General features: G+C 43.7%; 1 protein-coding gene across 2 annotated transcripts; it reads left to right on the forward strand.

The window, feature by feature from the left end:
• Nucleotides 1-233: 233 nt before the first annotated feature.
• Nucleotides 234-24,821, forward strand: nat8l (N-acetyltransferase 8-like). 2 transcript variants are annotated; one of them, XM_030430030.1, is made up of 3 exons: nucleotides 323-1,868; nucleotides 3,275-3,439; nucleotides 17,172-24,821. In XM_030430030.1, the coding sequence occupies exons 1-3, from the start codon at nucleotides 1,565-1,567 to the stop codon at nucleotides 17,537-17,539; spliced, it is 837 nt and encodes a 278-aa protein (XP_030285890.1). In that variant the 5' UTR covers nucleotides 323-1,564; the 3' UTR covers nucleotides 17,540-24,821. The 2 variants fall into 2 exon arrangements, with proteins under 2 accessions (XP_030285892.1, XP_030285890.1); XM_030430032.1 differs by lacking the exon at nucleotides 3,275-3,439 and having other exon boundaries at nucleotides 234-1,868.
• Nucleotides 24,822-25,213: the final 392 nt, after the last annotated feature.

The following is a 25,213-nucleotide window of genomic DNA, read 5'->3' on the forward strand; positions in this document are numbered from 1 at the left end:
TGCTCTACATACGCTACCGCCACAAAGAGCTGCAGGTTTACACGGTCCTCACATGTTCCCCTGATGACAATATGAACTTTGCCCTCTGAAGAAAAACTTTATGGTGCGATTTTTACGCAGGGTTGTGGTGACGTGTAGATGTTTTCCCAGCTGTATCGCATCCTGACGCGACAGATCGTGTCTTCATCCTTTTTTATGTCCTCGTCTTTTTTTAAAAGGTCAGTGTCTCCCAAAACATCCGCCCCTTCGTTACATTAAAGCACGCGCAAATCACGGCAGCACTTCTGATCGTGAGGGCTCGACTCTGTAACGACAGTCACGGGTCTGTATCGCAGGGAGTGTCGGGGAGGGACAACAAAGAGGCAGCAGCAGCATCGTCTCCACAGTCCGTGCGTAAAAAGCGGCCGCGGGGGTTTGCGCGCTGCGAGTTGGCGACGGATAAGCTTAATGGGGATGGTTTTGGGTTTTTTTTTTTTCCCAGATGCGCAGTAAGGCGAGGTATAATCTCCCATGTTGGGGGCTGGTGTGCGACAGGAGCAGGGGTGACAAAGCGAAAGGGGGAAAGCCGCTGGAGGAATCACTGCAGTGCAGCAGAGCTGTCAGTCAACAGGCGGAGGAGGCTGCGCAGCGCCCACTCCGACACAAGGGGAGACCACAGCAGAGGCTGAAGGCGCTCCAAGACTGTCATTTTAACGTCGATTCATGTCAGGATATAAATCTGTACGACTTATATCAGGATCAATCCCCTCCTCCTCCTCCCCCTCCTCCTCCTCGCAGCCACAGGAGTCTATTTATCTGCGCAACAGCCGAGATGTCCCACAGATATTCTAGCAGACTCAAATCTAACCATAAACAGAGATTATAACTCGTAATAACCCCGTTTTCTGAAGAAAGAACAGCATAAGAGAGTGTTTTTTTTTTCTCTAAGCTCCCTCCCGTGTGCCTGTGTGACGTATCGCCCCCGCGTTTACCTTGCGCCTTTGTGCCTCGTATCGCATCCGTTTTTGTTTTTTTTCTCTAGTCGCGATATCTCAACAAACAGGGGGGCATCCTCCTCACTGGAAGGCGTCATGGAGACGGCTCAGAAAAACAACCTCTCTCTACGCAATCTGGCACATCATCCCCCCCCCTCCGTGAGCCCACATCCATCCAAAGAACACACACACTACTGTCGCCGGCAAAACACACACCGCCTGGTCAGACGCGGACGGAGCGACTGAGTCTCTCTCTCTCTCTCCTCCTCCTCCTCCCTCGACCATCAGCATTTAACGGCGCAGTTTCCACCAATCTGTGCAGCGAGAGGACCACCCCAACCCCTGAACCTGAATCCACCCGCCCTGCGCGTTTATAAATACTGCTTGAATCACGCCGGCAAGTCTTGGTCGTCAGAAACGCTCAGGGTTGCAGCAGAACATCCCCCTTTCGTCTTATCCCCCTTCATCCGTTTCTCTGTTTTTTAAAGATAAATCTCACGCATCATCCATTTTTCACTCTCACTCTTTCCCCCCTTCCCTCTCTTTTTTTTCTCCGAACTAGTAGTTGTTTTTTCCGCGCGGCCAGTTGCATGCATTTTTCGTCTCCCAAAATGGTTTGCGAGACTAAAATTGTTGCGGACGAGCACGATGCTATACCTGGGACCAAAAAAGAGTCGATCATGTGGAGCGCCCCTCCGTCCAGCGCGGCTCTGAGCGCCGCCGAGGCCAAGGACGCGCGGAGAGACGCGGTGTTTATCCGCGAGTTCGAGCGCGGGGATCAGGAGGAGGTGCGGCGCATCTTTTACGAGGGTATCATGGAGAGGATACCCAACACGGCGTTCAGGGGGCTCAGGCAGCAGCCCAAGACCCAGTTTTTATACGCTCTCCTGACAGGTAAGTGCCTTGCATCGTGTGGCTTTCGTCAGGCTTTCAGACCCACTTTTTTTTCCTTCTTCTAATCACGCAGAAAACTTCATCACCACCCTTAAAATGAATTATAAAGGACTCGTGTCTTTACTCACACTGATGGCTAGTGCGCTTTTTTATTTTCCCCTTCTCCAAATATTCGCACCCTGCCGTGATTTATTGGAGGAACTTGTCTTCGATCCCGCACGAATCTAACGTGTTTTATTCACCCTATCTGCCCCTCCGATGCGCAGCTGCGTTGAAAATCTGTTGCAACGCCGGTCGCCCGAACGCGGCACCGCGTCCGCGCCGGCTCACACACCGGCATGTTGCACATCATGCAACAAAAGGCATGGCCAGGGCGCATGGTGCACGTGTGTGACCGGCGGGGCCCGCCACTGCCACTGCCGCTGCTGCTGTGATGTGATGACATGCCGGTGCCGGGAATGAATGACTGAATGAATTTTGAGGATTTGCCCACGGGGGTGCGCGCACGTACCCGAAAAAAGCACTCCCCTGAGCTCCCCCCTCCACACACACACACATCCACCAACCGCGGCGCGCGCACCCCCCCCTCTCTCTCTCTCTCTCTCTCTCTCGCTCTCTCTCTCGCTCTCTCTCTCTCCCTCCCACCCCCTCCGCCTCTGCACAAGCAGCCAATGCGCCAGTCATGCACCGATCTCGTTCCGGCTTTTGTTGATGTTGCGCTTATTTAAAAAAAACAAAACAAAAAAACAACCCTCATCTGTCGTGACCGGTGCGCGTTTTACGCACGCCGAAAACACCACGCGCAGGCTCGAATCAGAACCCCGCACGGGTTACAAATCTGGCGTCGATCGGATCACACTCATACAAGTCGGAAAAAACATGACAGCCCTGCCTGTATAAAAAGCTCCCCAAACTGATTCAAGCTCCCCGAATGTGTGTCTCAGTCAGGCAGTTCTCATCACTGCGCGTCGGCTGATGCTTCGCAGCACGCTGAGGCGCAGTGGAGTGAACTAACTCCTCGGTAATTGCATGCCACGCAACAACATGCGATGCAGCATCCGAGAACTGCTTGTTTTGTGCCCCCCCCCCCCAGCGTCACATCCGACTAATTACTCCAGTGTGGAATGAACTGGGGTTTGATGAATCCCTACACTATCATGTCCTCTCTGACTAAAGTTTTATTTATTTTTTTACCCTGTCAAAGCTTTTGTTCTAACGTGCCTTACTTCACAGATTCTAACCTGTCCTTATCAAAGTGTTCATATCCTGTCATGTCACATTTTCTTCTGTGTCTGTGTGTGTGTGTGTGTGTGTGTGTGTGCGCGGGGTCAAATTTCCGCCAAAAATCAAACATGTGATTCTCTTTTCTGACAGGTGTCGTTTATTTTTCTTCCATTTCTCCATAGTAATGTGCTTTTTCATGACCAAGTCCGTCACGCTGACCTGCTGTGCGCCCCTCATTCTCATGGGCGCGCGCTACTACTACAGCAGGAAAGTTATCCACGGTTATCTGGACTGTGCTCTGCACACGGACATGGCTGACATAGAGGCTTATTACATGACACCCACAGGTAAGACGAGGGAGATAAACTCGCACACTGTCTGGTTGATCAGTCGACAATGCTCCAGCACCAAGGGTTGAGTTAAGAGTTGAGAGTCTGTAACTTTGCCACGGCAGGCGGGATAGACGACAAACTCGATGAAAGGCAGAGCGACTTGTACTTGAAACTTTAAAAGTGTCTCGGTCTACAGAGTCTTCAGGCAGTCCAGAGGCAACTCATCAAATATGCAGGTCGTCTCTCTCTGCTTCCCTTCTCCACCCTTCTTTCCCACCCCTCCTCCGCGCCTCTTTCTCTCTACTCCTTCCCCCACTTGCTTCCTCTCTGAGCTCCACTTGGTCACAGGCTAGGAGGGAGGGAGGCAGGGAGGGAGGGAAGGAGGGGGGAGAGAAGGGAAGGGAAGGGAGGAGGGGAGGCGGGGGTTGCTGCTGCATCACAGGGCTATTGATCACACGGAAGGAAACTGCTGATACACTTTCTGCAGTACACTCGGTGTCGGCCGGGGCTCATTTCCTCCACTAAAGCTTCTAATTGGAAAAAATCAATCCACCTCTAGTGTCATCTCAAACTATTCATTCTCTTCAGGAGCTGCGGGCGCGTGTGATTGTCCCCCCCCCCCCCAACCACAAGCATGTGACGCACGTTCATACATGTCACTTCCTGGACACATTTATCCCCTGTTAACCCAAACCACGTGGGCCAATATAAAAAGCAGGTGTTGGTTGAGCCGGTCAATTGCCCCTCCATTGTCTCTCCCTCTCCCTGACATTGTGCCCTCTGGCCTGGTAATCCACTGCACACACAATTGCAATTTAGCATTCCCATTATTGCCGCAGGGCCGCCAATGGTTTAGAGGGGGTCAGGCACCACTGCTCCTGGACAATGCTAATGATTATATCCGTGCAAACTGAATGGGCCCGGAGGGGGACGAACACCTGGGGCGCCAACATGCAGTGCTGATGGAGACGGCTCCTCTAACGTTACCGCCGTTTGTTGTGGTGGGCGTGCTGTATGTTCAAAGTGTGTGCAGGTTGGCGGAGGAGGGTGTGATCATGTACAGAATGCAAACTTGCTGTACTTAAGACCCTAAAAACACACTCTCTCCAATAGTTTCTTGTTTTGAGCGATGAGGGCCTACATGTTGAGGTCTTTGACTTCATATTCTCTCAGATTTTGGGTATCGTTATGTTGTGATATGGCACAAGTGTTGCCTTTTTCTGGTTTTAAACACTCGATGACTCGGCGATGTCATTTTTCTGAACTAAGCAGACTGCTCTGCTTGTTCTAACACGTGTCATTACCCGCCCAGTCATTACATCCAAATTACTGATGATTATCTGTCAAAAATCGTATTGAGTTAAAGGTGCAATATGTAAGACTTTTAGTTGAAAACATTTTCAACAGAACGTGAAGAAGAAACAGTTCTGAAGCTATGACAAAGACATTGAAGTTAGCATGCTAACCAGCTAGGGCCATGCCTGAAAAACCTTTCTCCACCAGCAGTCCAAAGCTCCTGTGCTAGTTGGCCAACACTCAACTGATAGTCAGTCTGGCTAGCTGCACAGCTAGTGGAGCTAACAAGCTAACTGTTTCCAGCTTCTTAACTGTGAATATTTTATGGTTTGAAATCATTTGAGGACATCTCATCGGGCTTTGGAGAAACACTGATTTTACAATCATTTAGCAGCACTTTATAAACCAAACAACTAATCAACTAATCAGGAAAGTAATTAACAATGGACGTGATCGTTAGTTACAGTTTGCTGCATGCACATGAAAAAGTTTTTGGCACAGAGGCAAAATAAGGTCTGCTGTTTGTTAGATTGTGTGTGTGTGTGTGTGTGTGTGTTTGTTTGTTTGATGCATGAACACTTGTGAGGATTCATCTTCTGGAGCTTTAATCATAATTCTTAATCAGTGTTTCATAACCGAGACGTCTCGATGTCGTGGATGATCAATGGGCGCATCGCATAATACAAATGTTGTAATGGTGCCACCCGGCAATTAATCAACTTAATGGAGAAACACCACTGAAAATGCAGAGAGGGGGAGAGATCCAAAGACAGGGAAAAGGGGAGGGAAAACATTTTTTGACAATAAAGTGAAATATTAATTGAACAAGTGGACAGTGAACACAGACTGCCTGGGTAATAGAAGAAGACTGACTGACTGACTGACTGACTGACTGGAGCCAAGTCACCCTGCTGCCAATTATGGCCAGCCTTCACCTTCTGTCATTTGCCACCTTATAAAGTGTGTTTGTGTCCGTGTGCGTAGGCAGAGAGGTTGTAAAGCAAATTAAAAGAACAATAGTCAGGATTGTAAATGTATATGGCTGCACGAAAAAAAAAAGATAAAAGCTTGTTTGCTCATATGCAGAGATATGAACACAAATGGACCCTTTTTTCATTGTAGTTTTCAAAAGCTGGGTTTGAATGCGCCTAAATTAAACTGTCAGAAGTCTTTACAGTCTTTGTATTGACAAATTCAAATAGCTACAATTACAATACAACATCTGCTAGCATAAATCTCTTTGTTTACTCAAACCCCTCCTCTTTCCATCCATCTCTCTTTGTCTTCCTTCAATCAATACGCCCACCAATCGGGTGTTAACGACCAAAGAAACTAAGAAATTAGGATTTTTCAAGCAAATGAAACTACTTCAGTTGAGCTGACCTTGATTACTTGTGGCTATGTGATCACATTGTCGGCTTTAGTTTCCGCACATTTATGACAAAATGGGACTTTCTTGAGTCAAATAATATCTTTTAAATTGACAAGTGGAACAATGAACAACTTTATAATGAACACGCTGAAGTAATCTAGCTAGCATTGTGGCCATCTTTGGTTAACTCAGCTAACATTCTTTCAAAGGCTTTCCAGACCTTTAGTAAGCAGCTAAAATATTTAAGTCGACCTCCAGTAAAAACACTTTCCAGGCACTGAACACCATCCAAAGAGATTGCCTTACTGACGTGTTCATCTGCACAACATTTTTTGCAGCATTTCTCACCGTGTCACAGGCCTGGTTCGTGTCAGCGCCTATTCTCATCAAGTAGTCCTCACGCGTTTTTTTCACTCCTCTCACGGGAAATGAATGCCAGAGTTACCATTACTACGCCTCTCCGTCGCTTAATCCCACAGGGCGACCAAACAAAGCGTCTTTCAAACAGCTTCTCTTAAAACGAAAACTAAATTTGAGTGCAGAACGAAGGAGCTTTCCCCTCTTGCGTTCGAGCAGCAGGCGGGCAACATGCCCTCTCCCCTCGCACTTGCTCAATCACTATAGGTCACTCCGAAGCAGCTTAACGTCCAAAAAAGTTAATGTAATATAATGAGGGCAACACCAGACACTGAGCCAAATCCTCCCCCGGCTTGATGTGATACCCACTCAATAATACTGGCTGTTTAATGAGGCGTCATGACCACTGCGGGGTCCCATTAATGCAGGAGACTTTATAACACCTGCCGGTCAGTCCTGGTGTGGCTCTGTGTATATGTGTGTGTGTGTGTGTGTGTGTGTGTGAGAGAGAGGAGGATAGCAGCTTCCTCCGGCGGTACCTGCTGTGCTTATTTTAGCTCTGAGAGAGGGAGACAGACAGAAAGGGAAAGAGAGAGGGAGACAAAAACTCGTGAAGGGAGGGAAGGAGGTGAGTGCCGGATAGGAAAATGGGGGCATCCGAGGGCGGGGTGTGCTCCACGGCTCTAAGATATATTTTGTGTTTGTGTGAGAAAGAAAGAGAAACAAACAATTTGCTGGTTAGCACACAGACAAAGGGATCTCCTGGGTATATCTCCCGACACCTCAGATTAATAAGGCATCCTTTTCCTCTGCCACCCCTCCCTCCTGTTGCGGTTTTTTAAGCCACAGCATTTTCTTTCTGTCTCCCACCTGTAACGCTCCTCCTCCTCCTCCTCCTCCTCCTCCTCCTCTTCCTCTCTATTTTTCATCTACTCCGACGGTGCAGACGAGGCGCCGCAGTGGCCAACTGGGCTATCCATCATCCTGGCACAGAGGAAGTGATGTTTCCTCTTGGCTAAAGGAAACAGCCTTCAGTGTCTGTCAAAAACTGAAAAAAAAACACACAAAAAAAACCAGAACGTGCAGAAAATTGTTACTATTCATGCGATAATCTAGCAGGAGAGGTTTGTTTTTTTTCACACTGTAGTTGAAATTAACAGACATGCAGAGAAGACATTCAGGTTAACGCACACATTCGCAAACAACATTCACAGAAATGTCAAATGAATTAGTCACTAAGACTCTGGGAATTAATCATCAACTGTTTTTGATAGTGAATGAATCATTTACAGGGGCAATATGTAAGACCTGAGCATCTCTCAAATTCATACTTAAAGCACACACGGGGGCCTTTTCACCAGAGTAACTGCTAACTGTAGCTGTCGTTAACTAGTTAGCTCAGTTGGCCATGCATCTGGTGGTCCGGAAGTGGAGCTCGGAGCACCAAGCACCGACGTTCTCATATCAAAACTGTTACTTCTTCACAGTCTGTTGATCATGTGTTAATTAAAAAACATCTTACATATATTAAGAAACTTCTCAAGGAAAAAAATATAATAAAGTATGTAAAATATAAATACAAATATTTTCAGTTTCTAGCCTTTGAAATATGAGTATTTGCTGCTTTTGTAATTTTTTTTATATCATTGTTATTCAAACATCTTTGCATTTGTTGGGGGGGGGGCATGCAAGGCACTGAAAAGCATATTTCACTATTTTCTGACATTTCAGACTAAACAATATAATTAAACAATCAACATTGGAAAATAAGTTGCATCCCTTGTAGAAAGACAACACAAGAGTTTTGTTTGGAGAAAATTATTCCTTTTCTTTTACAGTCTGATACCACCTCGAATCTGTATACCAAATATGAAGCTACAGCCATTAGCCGGTTAGCTTAGCTTAGCATTAGCAGTTAGCCTGGCCCCTTACTAACTCTCTGCCATGCCACCACTCATAATTCCTAATATTGATTAAATATTCAGTCTGTCACAGTATTAGACATGTTATCCCTTCCACCCCTGGCTGACTCTGCTGCCCCCAGCCTGTACATACAGAGACACTTGAGTCCATTACTAACTGTATGCTACATGCACATGTGTGTCTTTTGTTTTACATTCTGCTTAAATCAATACTGAACAGAGACACTCATCTGAGAGAGCGGATGGCGCGTCAACAGCAGCTTCAGTAATGACTCTTCGAGATTTCTCTGTCTTGAGTCGAGCCTGCTCGGTTCACCCAGGAACAATATATGGAGGTGTAGACTGTAATAGGTTAGAGTGGCATTTTGCATGTTGGTGTGAAGCCCAGCCTGATGACCTTTGACCCCTTGACATGAAAGGGGGGAGAGCAGCTCAGACAATCAATTTATCAACTAGAGAAACACTTCTTAAAATGCAGAGAGGGGGAGAGAAGACAGGGAGAGTTTTATTTTTGAGAGACAATCAAAATATGAATAGAAAACACTGGCCACTGACTACTGGGGTGATAGCGTGTAATTGTATGCGTGTAAGAATGTAAACCAAATTAAAGGAGCAATGTAAGTTAGGAGTATACATGTACAGTATATGGCTGTACTGAAGCTGATAGAAGATATGTATGCAAATCGGCCCTTATTAATTTAAGTTCAAAAGCTGAGTTTGGATTTGTATTAATTAAACTGTCAGAATTAAATAACTCTTAATTTCTAAAAGTCCATCATTCAAATTCAACAGCTCGATAAGAGTTTGACAAATTCAAATAGCTGCAATTAGAATACAACATCTGCTAGCATAAATCTCTTTGTAGACTGAAACCTCTCCTCTTTCCATCCATCTCTCTCTGTCCTCCCTCAATCAATACGTCCACCAATGGTGTGTTAACGACTGATGAAAGAATTCAAGAAATTAAATCAATTGAAAAGATTTTTCCAGCAAAGTAACTATAGCTGACACTGATTACTTATTCAGTCTATCTCGTTGAAAATGTGAACAACACTGTATACACATCTATTAATCCATGTTTTGAATTTTCAGACACGATTCCTCCAAACCAAACAGAACAAAAAATCTGTTTTGGTTAGACTAAAACTACCGCTGAGTCATACTGAACTGATCGAACCGTTCAGAAGAAACCAAAATTAGTGTAAGGAAATTGTGACCAGTTGCAGGAGAGTCTGTTTAATTTGGCGTTGACCGGTTGCGCAAAAGTCTCATGAGATTTGGCTGATCAGGCTGCGCACATGGTGGCAAGCGGAGCCGAATAAAACACACTCGACTACATGAACAAAACATGACTTGTGTAAAGAAATCTACTTTACGATTCTCAATTTTTGCCCAAAATGTAACTTCCGAGCATATTTTTGTAAAAGTCCCTTCTATGTGTGTTGGTTAATGGCTAGAGACAAATATTTTTTTAACTTCTTTTTTAACATTTTTTTTTACTTGTGACTACTTTTTTCTTCTTTAGATGAAACGTGATTTCTCTGGCTTTACTCAAGCCAGCTTGATTTACCCAAGAACAACATAGGGAGGTCGAGATTGTAATTGTAATAGGTTGCAGTCACATTTTGTATGTTAGTGTGAAGCCTAGCCTGACGGCCTTTGACCCCGGAGATGAAGGGGGGAGAGTGGCTCAGGCTGTAGCAGCAGCAGCCATGCGAACAATGGCATGCGCACAGTGAAGTGTAGCACGTTGTGTTAAATATGGGCACTTACCTGCATGTTTGCATATAAACAAATGATGTGCATTGATGGGCAGGAGGGCAGTAAAACCGACAGTAACAGATTGGGCCAGATAATGAGTTTGTCAGAACTAATGGAAGTGTAACAGGGTGAGTGTGAGTCTGTGTTACAACACACAGGTCAGTGCATCCTTTGCATATTGGGTTTGGCTTAAAGGCTTCTTCTACTGTACATCAATACACATGAATTATTCATTCAATGTAATTGCGCTGTTGTGTGTTTGTGTAAACATCTGGAGAGTGTGTCTCGTGGACAGCGGTCCCCTCCTCTCACCCTCATTTGTCCGTGACGGAGGAAGAAACGGCTGACGCATGGATTTTATATGACAGGCTAATCCATACTCCCAGCATGCACTCTGACCTGAGGAGGAGGGTGTGTCAGTATGTATGGAAAGGCATTAGGAAGGTTGCGAGCTTTGTATAAGACCAGACAACACCGAAACAAGTTACATTCAGAAGCAGCTTACACATTGTCTTTTAAAAGGGAAAGTTAAACATTAAAGATTACTGCCACACTGTGTTCCCCCTCTGTCTGAAACACTCTGTTTTAGCTCCTGTCTCTTTAAGGACCCCCTGCTTTGATTGGTCAGCTCACACATGCCTGACCCAGCATCGCTAACAACAACAGAGCAGCTGTGCTATATCCATTCTTACGTGCCAAACTAATCACTGTACATAATGCAGATATGTCACACAGTGACGTAGTGTGATGTCACAAAGTCACGGAATTCAAGGTGGGACTACTGACAAGGCGTTTCAGGGGCAGTGTTTTCTGTGGGAGAGAGGAGCTTCTGTTGGTAGGGACTTTGACCTTTTTAACTATCAAGGCATTTTACAGGCACAAGAATCTGCAACACACTACAGGAAAGGAAAAAACGAAAAAAGCATTGTCGGATCCCCTTTAAAATAAACAGAATTTGTGTTGTGTTTTCTTGTATTAGCTTCTTGGCTCAAATGGTATCCATTGCTTCTTGCTGTTTTATCGCCAGGTCAGATCAGCCTAATCACGCAGTGACGCAACAGTCCTGAAACATTAATCACTTAGTGCTTAATGTACACTGCAAAAATGACGTGCTGCGGAGCGATATAAAAATAACATAAAAATAGCAATCAATTCACAGTTAAATCAGTGGAACACAAAGCGAATGGAAACAATACACAGAGAATAGAGTCAAGCCACTTATGAGCTTTTGTCAGGGCTTACACCCACTGAGGATGGCGTCTGGCTCACAGCATAGCGAACTACGGCACAGTGAGGCGGCGTCTAGACTTAACGCTTATCAACCAAATTATCCCTCTATTTTTCATCTGAAGAAAAAAGAGAATAATCTTGTTAGACACCATAAAAAACTATTCCCGTGTATGTGTGCGATTTCTTTTCCATTATATATAGACAGGCGTCATATCGCAACATCAACCAGTATTTAACACTCCCACACACATGCACAGAGGCATATTAACATCCGTGTAAAGTAGTTAGAGAAATTAGATCCGTCACATTGAGAACGCAGTAATCAGATTTTGGCTCGTGTCAGAATCATTGCAAACGATTTCTACCTCCTGCCTTTCCCGCCTTCACTCTCGGCCGCGATGTATTTCTCGTCTTGAGATCATCTGTGTTCTTCAGGTCCCCCTCCCCCCTCTGTAATAATGGTAGATTTTCTGTCCTCCCTCCCCCCGTTGTGTTTGCATGCCCTCGCAGCAATAATGGATCCTTTCAGGCTCATCACTATTACTGTTACCACAGATGCCTCGCCTCCCTTCTCCTCTGCTCACTCTTTCTGTCAGAGAAGACCGATGAATGACTTCTTCTCTCTGTCTCCAACTCCTTTTTTTCCCTCCTCTGAGTGAGTAGGCTCATTCATATGGCTTCCTAGCGTCAGTTACACACTCTCAAACACGGGCGCTGTATTCGTAGCTTTTTAGGCTCTACTCTTAAGCATTTAGCTGCTGCACTGGAGCAACAGCGATCTTAATGCTTTGCTCAAAAACACAACAGGAAGAGCTGTCTGTTTGTTTACATAATTGTATTTATTCCCTCTTTCCAATCCCTCTTGTGGTGACTAAGCAGCTTCACCTGTGTTATTTTGTTATGTGTCGTATTTAGTGGGAAAGAGGGAACATACATGAGAGCTAGAAGAGAGATACAAAGGAGAGAGATTATCAATCATCCATAAATCTTATGCCTCATTTTCATCCTTTTATCTCAATATTCTCTTTACTATTAACCACTGAGTGACTCTCCTGCTTCCCCCAACAACAGCAGACAGACACAATAACGACTTTATCCGTCAATTTTTATCATGAAAACCTGCCAAACTCCCCACAAAACAAACTCAATCTAAGACAGAGGACTCAACAGTCTTATCAAGAGAGGAATGTTCTAGTCTGGTTCATCTCACCCCGTCTGTTTGACTCCGTATAACTCTCTAAATTGAGCCTTCTTGGGGCCTGTTTATGTCTTGATACCCTGAGAGCGATTGTAGAGGAAAATGGTCGCCATGTGAATGTGGTTTATGGTAGCAGCTCTGTGTCTATGGTAATGATAACTTGATAATTTGTAGCAGGTGTAATGTTTATGAGGGTCATCGTCTCAGCTTAGCATGCTAACATTTGCTAATTACCTCTAAACACAAAACAGCTGAGGCTGATGGGTCATGCCATGTCATTAGGTTTGTCAGTATTTGGTCATAAACCAAAGTAATGGACAAGATGACATTTTGAAGCAATAATGGAAAGTTAAAAGTTATTTATCCAGGGTGTGTGCACCAAATGTTACAGTAATCCATCCAATATTTTTCAGACATTTAACTCCAAACCCCAAATGTCCACCTGCTGGTGTTGCTAGAGGGAACGTTGGGTGATTGCTAAAGTCATTAGGCCTCATCCTCTGGGGACCATGAATGCAATCAATCGATTGATTGTTGAGATATCTTACTCTGGTAGTAGACAGACCAGCTGACCAACCGAACAAAATTACCATCCCCAAAGCGGATTCTAAAACCTTAAATCATCCATTTCACACAAGTATGCTTAGTCCTACAGTTTGATTTTTATAATGGTTTGCAACAAATGGTTTTGGGATTTTGAATGCGACCATCTAGCAGGCATCAGTGAAATTTCAGCTGCAGATCTGCTGACTTGTCGAGAGTCTAGAGCTTTTAATCTCTTTTAAACTGCCTTTTGGAGCATAACGTTTTGCCTCCTACACACCTCCTCCTCTAACTTTATCTCTCTGTCTTTTGTTCTTTCCTTTTCTCTCAGCCTTTCTCCATCTTCCTATCTCCAGGAGGTGGAGTTCCCAGCAGGAATAATGGTAGCTAAAGTAAATCCTTGCAGTGTAATGGTAGCGGTGTCAGACGTGGCAGATGTGGAGCTCCTTGAGCCATGAAGTCAGGAAGCTTAGAGGTCAATACATGCTGCTCAGCTTTCACAAGAAAAGCAGAGTCAGAGGGGGAGGAGGGATGAGGAGAGATTGAATATTTCAATCTTGTGTGATTCAAGTTATATTTTTGAGACACAGTGTTAAGTAATGCACACAGTGTGATAGGCAGAGAGGTGGTTGGCGTTGTGTGCTTTCCTGTGCTGTCCTCATTCCTGGCACAGGCTCAGTTCAGACAGATGGTCAGGAGGGTTTTATGGAAACGTATTCCCCCCTCCTACGCATCAACACACACATGCACGAGCATAATAATGCCGGCTGAGTGTGGCGGGAGTTGACACTGCAGCTTTTTGACGTCTGCCTATAATAAAACAGTAATTCCACAGTACAATTGAAGGCTGCAAGACACTTACAACTTTAAGAGATTGCCTGGACCACTCAGATTTACAGTCATCCACCAACACTCGGGATAATCAGCAGCAAAACATTTGTGAAAAAACATTTAATTGCTTTTTTAAACAGTTAAAGAACTGTTATTCTCTACAAAAGTAATGTCCATAAACTGCACAGTCATTTCTAGCCTGCTAAGTGTGACATCCCATTTTTTCTCAGTTTAGGATTTCTTGTATTACAGAAACATCCCAACTGCATTTAGGAAACAATCTAATTTGATCGTGGGATAGGAATGTAACTATTAACTATGATGAGTTAGGATGGCATAAATTGGTGCACTGCTGTAACTGAACACTGATGTTAGGCTGTTTGAGAAGCTAACACTGATGTTAGCCTGTTGGAGAAGCTAACACTGATGTTAGCCTGTTGGAGCAGCTAACACTGATATTAGCCTGCTGGAAAAGCTAATACTGATGTTAGCTGGTTTGAGAAGCTAACACCGTTGTAATTCTTTAGGTGAAGCTATCACTGATGTTAACCTGTGGTAGAAGCTAACACAGATATAAGTCTGTGGTAGAAGCTAACACTGATGTAAACTCATGTAGAAGTTAACACTGTTGTTAGCCTGTTTCAGATACTAACAATGATGTTAGCCTGTCAGAAAAGCTATCACTGATGTTAGCTTGTTGGAACAGCAAACACAGATACTACCCGGTTAGCCTTAAATTTCTTGAAACACGTATTAATGTGTATATATTGTCTCCTTCTCCGACAGGATTAATGCCTCTAACTCACTGAAGCTTAACTTGAACACCTGTCTTTTATTGTCTATTATAATGAGCTAGCTAGCCAGTAGCAAGTGATTGAGACAGCTGTTGTCATGGATACAGGCAGGGTACAGATAAGATAAGACACATTCATGAACAAGAAAAAGTTTTCATCCATCATTTCCTGGCTCTCCGTTCCTGAGTCTGACAGCAATATTTGACTTTGCCGGACAGGGTAAATCTAAAAACTCTTGACAGTGGTAGCAGGATGTGTTGATTTTAGTTACCTAGAATACCTCAGCACTTCAAGGAGGTGTGCATCTCTCTAGATATAATTCAAAATTAAAGCTCCCCTCAGAGATTAGTCAGATTAGACTGACTGAGTCAGATCTCCCAGTGATGCCGTACCCCCATCTACCTATCAGGGCGGGGAGTCCTTGAGTTTTCCTGTTGCCGCTGCAACCTACATACTGTTTGACAGTTGTTTTATTCAGCAACAGAAGCCTCCAGATCAGCTTAACACAAGCCTGCAGGGGCATCAAATCCCTCCAAACACACGAGGACTCCAGCAGGAGCATGATGTTAATGTCACCGCCTGTTTGTGTGTAAAGGCGAGAGATTCAGCAGAAATAAAGGAGAGGGATGTGTAAATAGAGAGTGAGGACACAGAGAGAGAGAGAATTAGGATTCAGAGCTTGTCGACAGACGGACGCAGATTTTTTGCCAGTCATGGAATAGTCAGATTTACTTTATCTATAGCAAACAGATGGCATTTTAATACAAAACCATATAAGCACTGCCAACACATGCCATAAATAATGCTGACATTGATGGAGAGGCTGTTTGAACACGGTTACGTAATAAAAAACAGGAGGTTCAGAGGGGCATTTTCTTTGAAAGATTATGATTGGTAAAGGAAATTAAGCAAGGGCATTTTAAAACAGAGCATGATGAGCCATATATTAATTTATTTGACTTTATTCACCGCACTGTTAGTCAGGTATTTAACATTCTGGGAAGTAGTGATTATTATTTTCTAGCTCTGTAATAAAAGCGGATATTTTAACTGCAGCTTGTGACACAGTCAACAAAAGATATGAGAAGTTGTAATTAAAAAAATGTTTTGCAGCTCAATTCAAATTGTTTTATCCCACAAATTATTATCTATTATCACTCAAAGGCAAAAAAGGAGGATATTTCATGAAAACTCAAACTGTCAAAGTAAGCAGCGTAGGAACTGCAGCATAAATGCAGATCGATATCAAATCGGGTTGGTATTCAAGCGCTTAGCACTACTCTGTTGGAGGAGCATTGTCTGCTGACATTTTTTATCTGTATTGGTCTAACCTTGTTCGTCTGTCTGTATGTGTGTTAGTCTTTTTATCTGTGACCAGCGTCTGTCTGAACGTCTGATTTAGCAAGTGCCTACACAGCACGAGCTCCCTGTAAAAATGTTGTTTTTCGTATGTCAAGTTGGAAAATGCTGAATTTATTTCTCTAATCCCCCAAAACTGAGATCAGTGTCGCTGCTCCACTACACTGTGAGCTCCAAGAGGCCGCTCTGTCATGCCTGTACTTTTAATCAGCAGCGTCTCACTGAGTGGCTAATGTCATTAAGCACCAGTCAGTTTCTGGTCTCTGCCCCCTTCATTCATCTACTCCATGCATCCCTCCATCTATTTCTCTCCTCGCAGAGCATTAAGTCCATTACGACATGATGCAAGACACTGGTAATGGAAACATAGGCAGTTCAATCTTGATCTGAGCTTCTCTTCCTCAACCACAGTTGTCCTTCGAATTATTCCCTTTATCTATCCAAACTATTAGTTTCCTTTTTCAAGGGCAATCATCATGACTAGTTTGCTAAAAAAAAAAAAGACCTGTGGGATTTGAAGTATGGCCTCGAGCATCACAGTATAATGGAGCAGCTGAGTGTGACGATCTCTACCCTTAACTACCCTGGCACTAAAAATATTTGTCATCAATCTGAAAAAGACTAAAACTGTACAGTAATGTAAACACTAAACCAGATGCTTACAGGCTTTGGATGTGTATGCGTTTATATGGGAAAATTGATACCACTCTCATGTATTTACAGTAAGTGTGTAGCCACCTGCTGCAAGTTAGCTTAGCTAGCACAAGGACTTCAAAGAGGGTAAACATTTCTAGCCTGGTCCTATCCAGAATCCATCCTCGACCATCCCTACAGCTCAGTTACAACATATCAGACATTTCAGGTAAACATGTCCCATGGGTTTTATAGGTGGAGGTAGGCCGATTTTGTGTCCGTTGGACTTCACCAGGCTAACTGTTTCCCCTTGTTTCCAGTCTATATGCTAAGATATGCTAACTGGCAATCTTCTCATCTAGTTTTCTTTAACTATGCCTTTAAATGTTGATCTTTTTGACAGACTGTTCTTACTAATTTTATCCAACTTATTGCCTCTTGTTCCTGTCAGGCTCCTGTTTCTGGGTGGCGGTGCTCGACGGACGCGTGGTGGGAATCGTGGCGGCACAAGGCCGTGAGGACGACAACACGGTCGAGCTGAAGCGCATGTCGGTGGACTCTCGCTACCGTGGCAAAGGCATCGCAAAGTCGCTGGGTCGTCGCGTTCTGGAGTTTGCCGTGCGCAACAACTACGCCGCCATCGTCCTTGGCACGACGGCTGTCAAGTTGGCAGCCCACAAGCTGTACGAGTCGCTGGGCTTCCGCCGAACAAGCCAGAGCGAGGACTACAGGCTCCCCGGGATGAACCGCTCGCCGCTGGAGAGGCTCTTCTTCCAGATCCGTTACATCCGCTACCGCCTGCAGCTCCGTGAGGAGTGAGAGATGACAGGGAGAGGGAGAGAGAGATGGAGAGGGAGAGATGGAGAAAGAGAGGGACAGAGAGAGAGAGAGAGAGCAACAACCCTCCTTCACCTGAGAGCCCCGACCGCATCCTCTCCTCTGACAGCTTTTATTTATTTTGTGTCATTAGAGATAACTTCGAGTACTACTTAACACTTCTACTATCTCATCTTTAAAGTCACTTACGTTTTCAGTACTATTATGCTTTTGTTGCTGTTGTTTTGTATTATACTTTTACATTTTAAATAAGAGTTCTTTTTTTCTTCTATTTTATTAAGCTATCTTTTTGTACCTTTACCCCTCCCTTTCCACTGTGGGATTAAAACAATGGATTTCATTGAGGACAACTAACTGGCACCCTAACTAGGCAACCTCCTCTGCCCCTTTGGTTTTAAGATAATGCGATTCTGATCAATACGCCCCTTCATTTTTATTCCACAATCCCCTTTTTACCCCTCCCCCATTACCTCAAGCCTTTCCCTTCCCTCCCACATTCTCCTTAGTTCCACACAGCAAAAAGTCATCAGACGGGTTTAGAAACAGGAGAGTGAAATGAGATGTTTCCACTGTTTCATTGGGGGGTGGACAGAGCACTGGGTGGCTTGGGAGGCTTCCTCAAGAGCAAGCATACACAAAAAGGAAAAAAAAAGTGGTGGGGGGAGCTCGTGGTACACACTCTCTTTTACAAAAGCTCTGCAATGTTGCATTTTGAGTATATAGACACACTCGAACTCAATTGTTGGGCCTTAAGCCAGTATCTCAAGACACCATATTGAAGCACAGCGAGAGTGTGTTGCTGACCCCCACAGTGAGAGAGAAGGATGAAAGGATGGTTACCGGAATATGCACTGTGTGCCCTGTGTTCAGGATGGATTTGAATCAACACAGTGCATCTTTCTTACACGCCCTCCTCCTTCCCTCTCCTCACTGATTATTTGATTGGATCTCTCCTTCCCCTTTCTATTATTGCCCGGATCTGTCATCAGTTAATCGCCATTTTTTTCTCACTCAAGCTGTGGAGAGGGTCTCTGATTGGTTGAGGTGACAGGAGGGTGGAAGTTCCTCGCGGACAGATCCCAAGATGCAAGATATAGCTGCATGTCAGAGCTTGTCTGCGTGTGCGTATGTGCGATTGTTCATGTGACTGCGTGTGTGACTGTGTGTGTGTGTGTCTGATGAGGCTCTGGTCTGACATTAGACCGTGCCTCAACACGGTATGAGGAACAATTAACCTATTTTTATTTCCTTTCTTGCTATGAGTCAAGTATGATCTAACTAAACATTACTACTTTCTATATGTACTTATAAAATGTTTACTGATTGAAGACAGATAAATTCTAACATTTTGAATATGTTTAGTATTTGACTGATAATTAGCAATTTTGTAACTTTAAACACATATTACCACATTGTAATATGCAAATTTTGCAGTCAAAAACTATGACAACTACAATTACTACTACTCACTTACAAAGTAGCTGCAGTCTACCATCCACATACTGAATCCAGGTTATTGGGGAACAACTTGGGTAAGACTACTAGCAATACTTGCAAACCTACAGTACATAACTGAGCACAAATAGCAAATAATTATTTAAACCGATATATCAGCATTCCCCCTCCTCATGTATTTATATTGTGTATACAGTTGAAAACTCATGTAGCGAACAAAAACATTGTTTCTCCCATAACACCTCTCTCTATCTCCATCCTCTGACCATACAACCAGCAGTAGATTCATCCATCCACGACCCTGAGCCTAAGTTATGTCATTATACCATTTGTAAAAAGCAACATATAAAGCAAAAAGCAACAAAAAAAATCACATAAGATGAAAAAAAGAGAGAAAAAAAATTGACTACAAATGTAATCGTCATGAAAATAGCACTGACCCTCCTTGCCTTGCCACCCTTTCTCCCCCCAGACTCTCCCTACCTCCCATTCATGAATCTGTCTGCAACCCTGGGCTCGACCCCACATCTTCCATTTGAACCCTGTGCACCCTCCACATTTGACCTTTGACCTTTGTCCCAGGCAACACCCATTTCCCCCGCCCATCTCTGCATGCGCCGCAGAACCTTGCTGCACTGCTTTTATTATTCCATCTGAAGCTTGTTGGGCCAACCCTTTGACCCCGCCCCTACTCTGATGTCATCTAGACAGTGTGACGCCACCAGCTGGATAGGCTGGTGCCAGGGTATAAGGATGATGTGTGGTTGTCTGGGTGTAGATGCGGAAGCAAAAAAAAGAGTGAGGGGAAAAATGTGGGGGGGTGTGTGTGTGTTTGTAAACTCACCAACTGCAGCACTGCCTGGATGACATCACGCCTGCCAGCCAACCAACTGTAGAATGCAAAAAGCAATGCAAGTGTGGCATGCCTCTGTACCCGGTGTGTGTACGGTGCCTGCCCTGGAAAAGCGTAGAAAAAAATTAACTGATTTATATATGATATAATATATATAAATATATATATATAAAGAAAATAAGCTTCTTTTATAGATTAACATATAAAAGAAATGTGTGTTTCTTTGTTTGGAAAAAAAAAAGAAAAATTGTACCATTTGCATGAAATGTGTCTTTGAATGCAAATATAACATTTAGGGGAGAAACTCCTAGCACATGGCATACAGTGGAACCATAGAAGTGTAATTTTTTATAATGTTTTTCTTTTTTTAATTATCTGTAGTCCGGACAAGGGTGTGAAATCAAGACCAGCCACAAGCCAGTGCTCAGAAATCTTAAGGAGGTAGCCAACTCTTGCTAAAACGTTACATCCCGTTTGTTCAGATTTTTCTGTCACTGGCTGCAGGATGAGAAAGTTAGTTTCCTTCCTTGATCACAGTACACCAGCTTGTGGCAAGGTTCCCAAACACTTTGCAGTACTTAGATCATCTTTTGGGCATTCGGCTGATGAGGAAGGAGAAAACATGTATTCTCATGCACTACATTGTGCGAAATCTTGTGAGCACCAGGTGAAATATCTTTCATCCACCAAGGCCTTTGCCAGGTTTAGCATATGCAGATAGAGGAAACACAGGCTTGTAGTGAAGGTCAAACGTTAAGACACAAGTAATGGCTGATTCCTGTGAAAAGGGTCCTCAAACCCCACATTGAACCTCCACCTGTGTCAGCTAAATGCCTAAAAATATACAGTCCATGCTAATTTCTTTTGCATCTGACTAAAAAAAAAAATAATTAAAGGACGCACATGTAAGATTTCTCTATGAAAAGAAAGGCACAAACACACTGAAAGCATAAAAAAACGCAACAGATGTTTTCATTGGGCCAACATGTGGAGGGTGCCTTACACCACTTTTGATGCATCTGCTTTGAACTTGGTTGTTGCAGGAGAGTCAAAAGAGGACCCAGGCTGGGTTTTGTCATGTTTCTGGAGCAACAGCTATCACTGACCTTCGTACGATACTTCAGCAGAACATTTGTGAAAAGTGTAGCCAAAAAGCAGTGTGAACGCGACACGAAAATGTTCCGAAAATCTGCAATCGCAATCGTGAAATGGAGGGTCAGTGGTGCTGAGGCTCTAGGCTTCCTCACAAAAACCCCACAGCAGTGTCAAATAGCCAGTACGTTCAGGTCATGACCGTGCGACTCAACCCGTTCTTTATAAGACTTGTTGAGGTTCGACGGTCGAGAGTGAGAGGTGGGCTTTGCTGACGTGGATTGTAAAAATAACCTGTGGTCTGGATCTTGTGGAAGAATGTGAAGTCTGTCAATTCTGAGCCATTTCTGCTGCTGCCAATCTCAGTTTTTTGCCTGATGAAATTTAAAAAAAACCACTCCTTTATGTATTTTTGGGAGAAGTTATTATCCACGCCGGTACGTATTCTAAACAAAAGGTAATATCATCCGATACGCCTTTGCCAAGACCTTATGCACAGGAATCAAACGCTGGAGTTCAAATATCTTGTGGACTGCATGGCTTCAGGTAGTTAAAGGGTGATTTTGAATTGTAAAGATGAAGTGCACTGACTATAATGCATTTATTTCTAGTCTGAGCAATGTCTGTTTTCTACTTCATGTGAATGCTATGCCCTGTGAAGTCTCACCTCCCATTTAAAACTGGTAGCGCATACTTGATGTTAGAATGTAGTAATTAAACTGTATGCAACTTCTACCAGAGTGTAAATTTAGTTACAAACCATTCCTCTGAAATGTTCTGCTGATGTACAATCCAAAAAACAATCTCACACTTTTTTATTTGGTTTTCTGTGATTTGTTTGAGTGCAAGTGTGCTGTCCTATTGGTTGAGGTTTGAGAAGGTATGCTGCATACAGGCCTCTCTTGACGGAGATGGCTCTAATAGTTTAGAGTGCTTTAGAACCCAAAAATGATCATCTGATGCTTTCTCTATGACGGCAGAAACACAGGGCCAAACTGAGGCTATTGAAGCCTAACCTTCAGCTCCCAACAGTTTTTCAAACCGTAAAATGGCCATTAAAACAACCGGACAGTTAAGAATATCAATATTTGTCTGATGATCAGTTTATCTACTGGTGCAGAAGGGTGGAGGTCAAAACTGCACAAATGTACAGACCCTGTGGGTGAGTTGTGTTACTCTGACGGTGTGTGTCCATGCTCAGCAGCGTTGGAGACGAACACTCACAGGCATGAATGTAAACTGCCAACAATTTAGTCTTAGAAAGTTTTTAGTTTTTTATGTTTTAAAACTTTCTGGTTGCTTTTTTATTTTATGAATGAGAAGGAAAGTGGGAGGGGGTGGGGGGTGAAAAGCAGCTATTGGTTCTTTCATTAAGTGACTAAACCACTACATTAGATGTTAGACATTTTGTGTGATTGTAAATAGCCGTATCTCTACCTTATTGTTAATGTATTATTTACTGCAACCTGTCATCTTTGCTGGTTTTATCCAATCCCGATGGAGTTTCATTTTTGTCTCAGAAGATGGCTGTCGCCTGGGATGTTCCACCTAACGAGGAGGGCGAGGGGTGAGGGAGGAATGTGCCAAATTGGCAGTTAAATGGGGGGGTGTGCGTGTGTGGTGGGGCAGTGGGAGGAGGTCTGGCGTGACAGACTCCACAGCATGGACTCCCTCTCTCTCTCTCTACCTCTGGTGAGGATTTTGCTCCGCTGTGGCGAATACAGAAGGACTCACTTTGGACTGAGGCCACAGGTGCCAAGAACACATAAGCACTTGTAGCACAACTGTGTCTTGTTTTGCTATTACAGTACAGATAGTTTTGATTTTTTACATTTCCTATGAAGAATATGGATAAAGTTTCTCTTTCTCCTGTATTATTGACTGTATGTATCATAAGTATATATACAAGACATGATATCATGATGTATAATTGGTACTACGACCCACGGCTACGTTTGGAAGTGAAAATTTGCCAAAGGTGACAGTAACTGCTGCATTTTTATTCCTTATATGGCTATGTTTTGTTTAACACAATCCTGTATTTGGTATCATTTGGCAAAAAATCCTGCCCACGTGCCATCTAATCAAGCAATAAACAAAGAAATGGGGAAAAAAACCACAAAATAATGACATACTATCAACATTGATTTTATGAAATACATGAAATGCTGCATCAATGTTATATCCCTTATACTGTACCAATTACTGGCAGTATTATATTGAAGCCTGAAGGGGTGTTTGATTGTAAAATGTTTCTGTTTTTTGTATTTTTCGTTACAAAGAGGTGTCAAAGATGTGTTTTCTTTTTTTTTTACCCAAAGTTGACGTACACAGGTGTACCTCTGCATATTTGTACAGACGTCAAAAGGAAATGGGGGAAAATGACAAGAGGGGGATAATGGATGCTAAAGAATGAGCAGTTCAAGCAGACAGGAAAAAAGACGGCGTAGCCACACTCTGAAAGGGCTATCTGCTGTTAAGTCTCTTAACTAAGCTTTTATCGAACCACAAAGACTTCCGGTTAACTCGCACCAGTGAGAATTGCACTGCAACCTCTCTACCACCGCTCCGTTGGCACGACTGACAAGAAACAATTCAAACAAAACACGCTGCAGCTGCCAGAATCGCAACTCCTCAACTGGGTTGACTTTTCTTACAAGTGAGATTCAAAGTCTTTTTTTGAATCTGCAAGTCAGTAATTGTAAAGTTGTAAAGTATATTTTACTGTAAATAGCATCTGGGGGTCATTTTTACTCCTTTTGTAACAGAAACTGTGGATTTAAAATATATAAGAATATATTTTAAAAGATATTTACAGCACTAATAAAGAGATTCTACAGTAGTGCAGGTGTCTTCATCTGTATTACCTCATGACAATCCCATATAACAGCCGCCACTTTCAGGAGCTTAAGTGCACGCCATCTTAGCCTTGGTGTCACGGCCCCACACTGATGGGTTCAGACACAGCCCTCCTCGTCCCGCCTGTCTGCTTGAACTCTCAAGTCGTCAGAGAGAGCCTCAAACAGTCCTGTGAGCTTATAGCACACGCCAGCTGTGGCTGAGAATATCAGCCACTCTGGCCTGAGCTAGGCTGCTGCGAAGCAAGAGGCTCTCTCTGCCCTGGAGCCCTGTCATGGCTGTTGTCTGTTGCCAGGAAACCGACCCGCACAAAGCACAGCAGGGGACTGATATGCAGCCACACTGTGGGGAGGCAGGCAGGTCAACCAGTCGGCCATGATAGAAGAATTGAAGCTGGGATTGATAGATACATTGATGAATGAGATTGATGGACTTCGAGGGGGCAGGGGAGTGAATTCTTACTGAGGGAACTCTGGAAACCGGGGGTATTGCAGGGGAATGAGGGGGGCTTTGACCACAGTGAGGAATTTGGCAAAAGAGGCCATTAAGGATGTGACGCAGAGCAGTGAGTAAATACTCATGGGGGCAGCTGAAGAGAGAGGAGCAGGTACGGCGTGGGAAAAGATTCTCATGTACAGTAATAAGGTCACGCATGGTGTGGTGATTTAGCGATTCCCAACGAGACGGGGCTTAAGTCAGAGAGAGGCTGCAACATAGACTAGATGCTGTTGGTACAACCGGTCTGACCGACCTCAGTGAGACTGCAGTGACCACCTGGTTTTTATTGGGGTCTATTAGCTTTCAGTTCCCTTTCTGCCATTCCTTTAGAAGACTGCTGTATTACCACACCGATTACTATTATTATTGTGATTATTAACCCTTTCTTTTATACGGACAACAACTGGAACACTGTATAGATGTAAAGATGGCATTTCCTGCATTATGATTGAAACATGGATGTACATATACTGTATCGATTAAAAATGATGATGCATTAAGCTTTTATATGTTGCAACAGGAAGCAGATTCTTTAATCTTTTAAAGAGAGCAAAAAAAAAAAGGAAGGTAACTGATAGAAACTGAGTGTAATTTGAGACAAGGTTTGAAGTGGAAGCTGTGAGGGGTCTACTTACGCATCTCACAGTTGCCATGGCAGCTAGGGAAGCTCATGGTGTTGCCCGTGAGACCAGAGGGACCCTCAGGCCATGCCTAATGTGAATGGCACGGGTCATTAAAGCAAAGGCAGCACTCTGTCAAATGAACATAACCTCAGTCATATTCTTTAAAATGTAGTTAAGGAGAAGAAAAACAGGCATTGCTATAATTTTCATGCTGCGAGACCATTACAGCAGCTGAAGTTAACATATTTAGTGACATTAAGCTGTTCGACACAATGG

The sequence above is a fragment of the Sparus aurata genome, chromosome 10 (assembly GCF_900880675.1).
Source record: "Sparus aurata chromosome 10, fSpaAur1.1, whole genome shotgun sequence".
Taxonomy (NCBI): Eukaryota; Metazoa; Chordata; class Actinopteri; order Spariformes; family Sparidae; genus Sparus; species Sparus aurata.

Coding starts and splice junctions, on each gene's coding strand:
- nat8l (XM_030430030.1), top strand. CDS start 1,565: ATGCATTTTTCGTCTCCCAAAATGGTTTGCGAGACTAAAATTGTTGCG. Junction 1,869..3,274: donor TTTATACGCTCTCCTGACAG/GTAAGTGCCTTG, acceptor ATTTCTCCATAG/TAATGTGCTTTTTCATGACC. Junction 3,440..17,171: donor TTATTACATGACACCCACAG/GTAAGACGAGGG, acceptor TGTTCCTGTCAG/GCTCCTGTTTCTGGGTGGCG.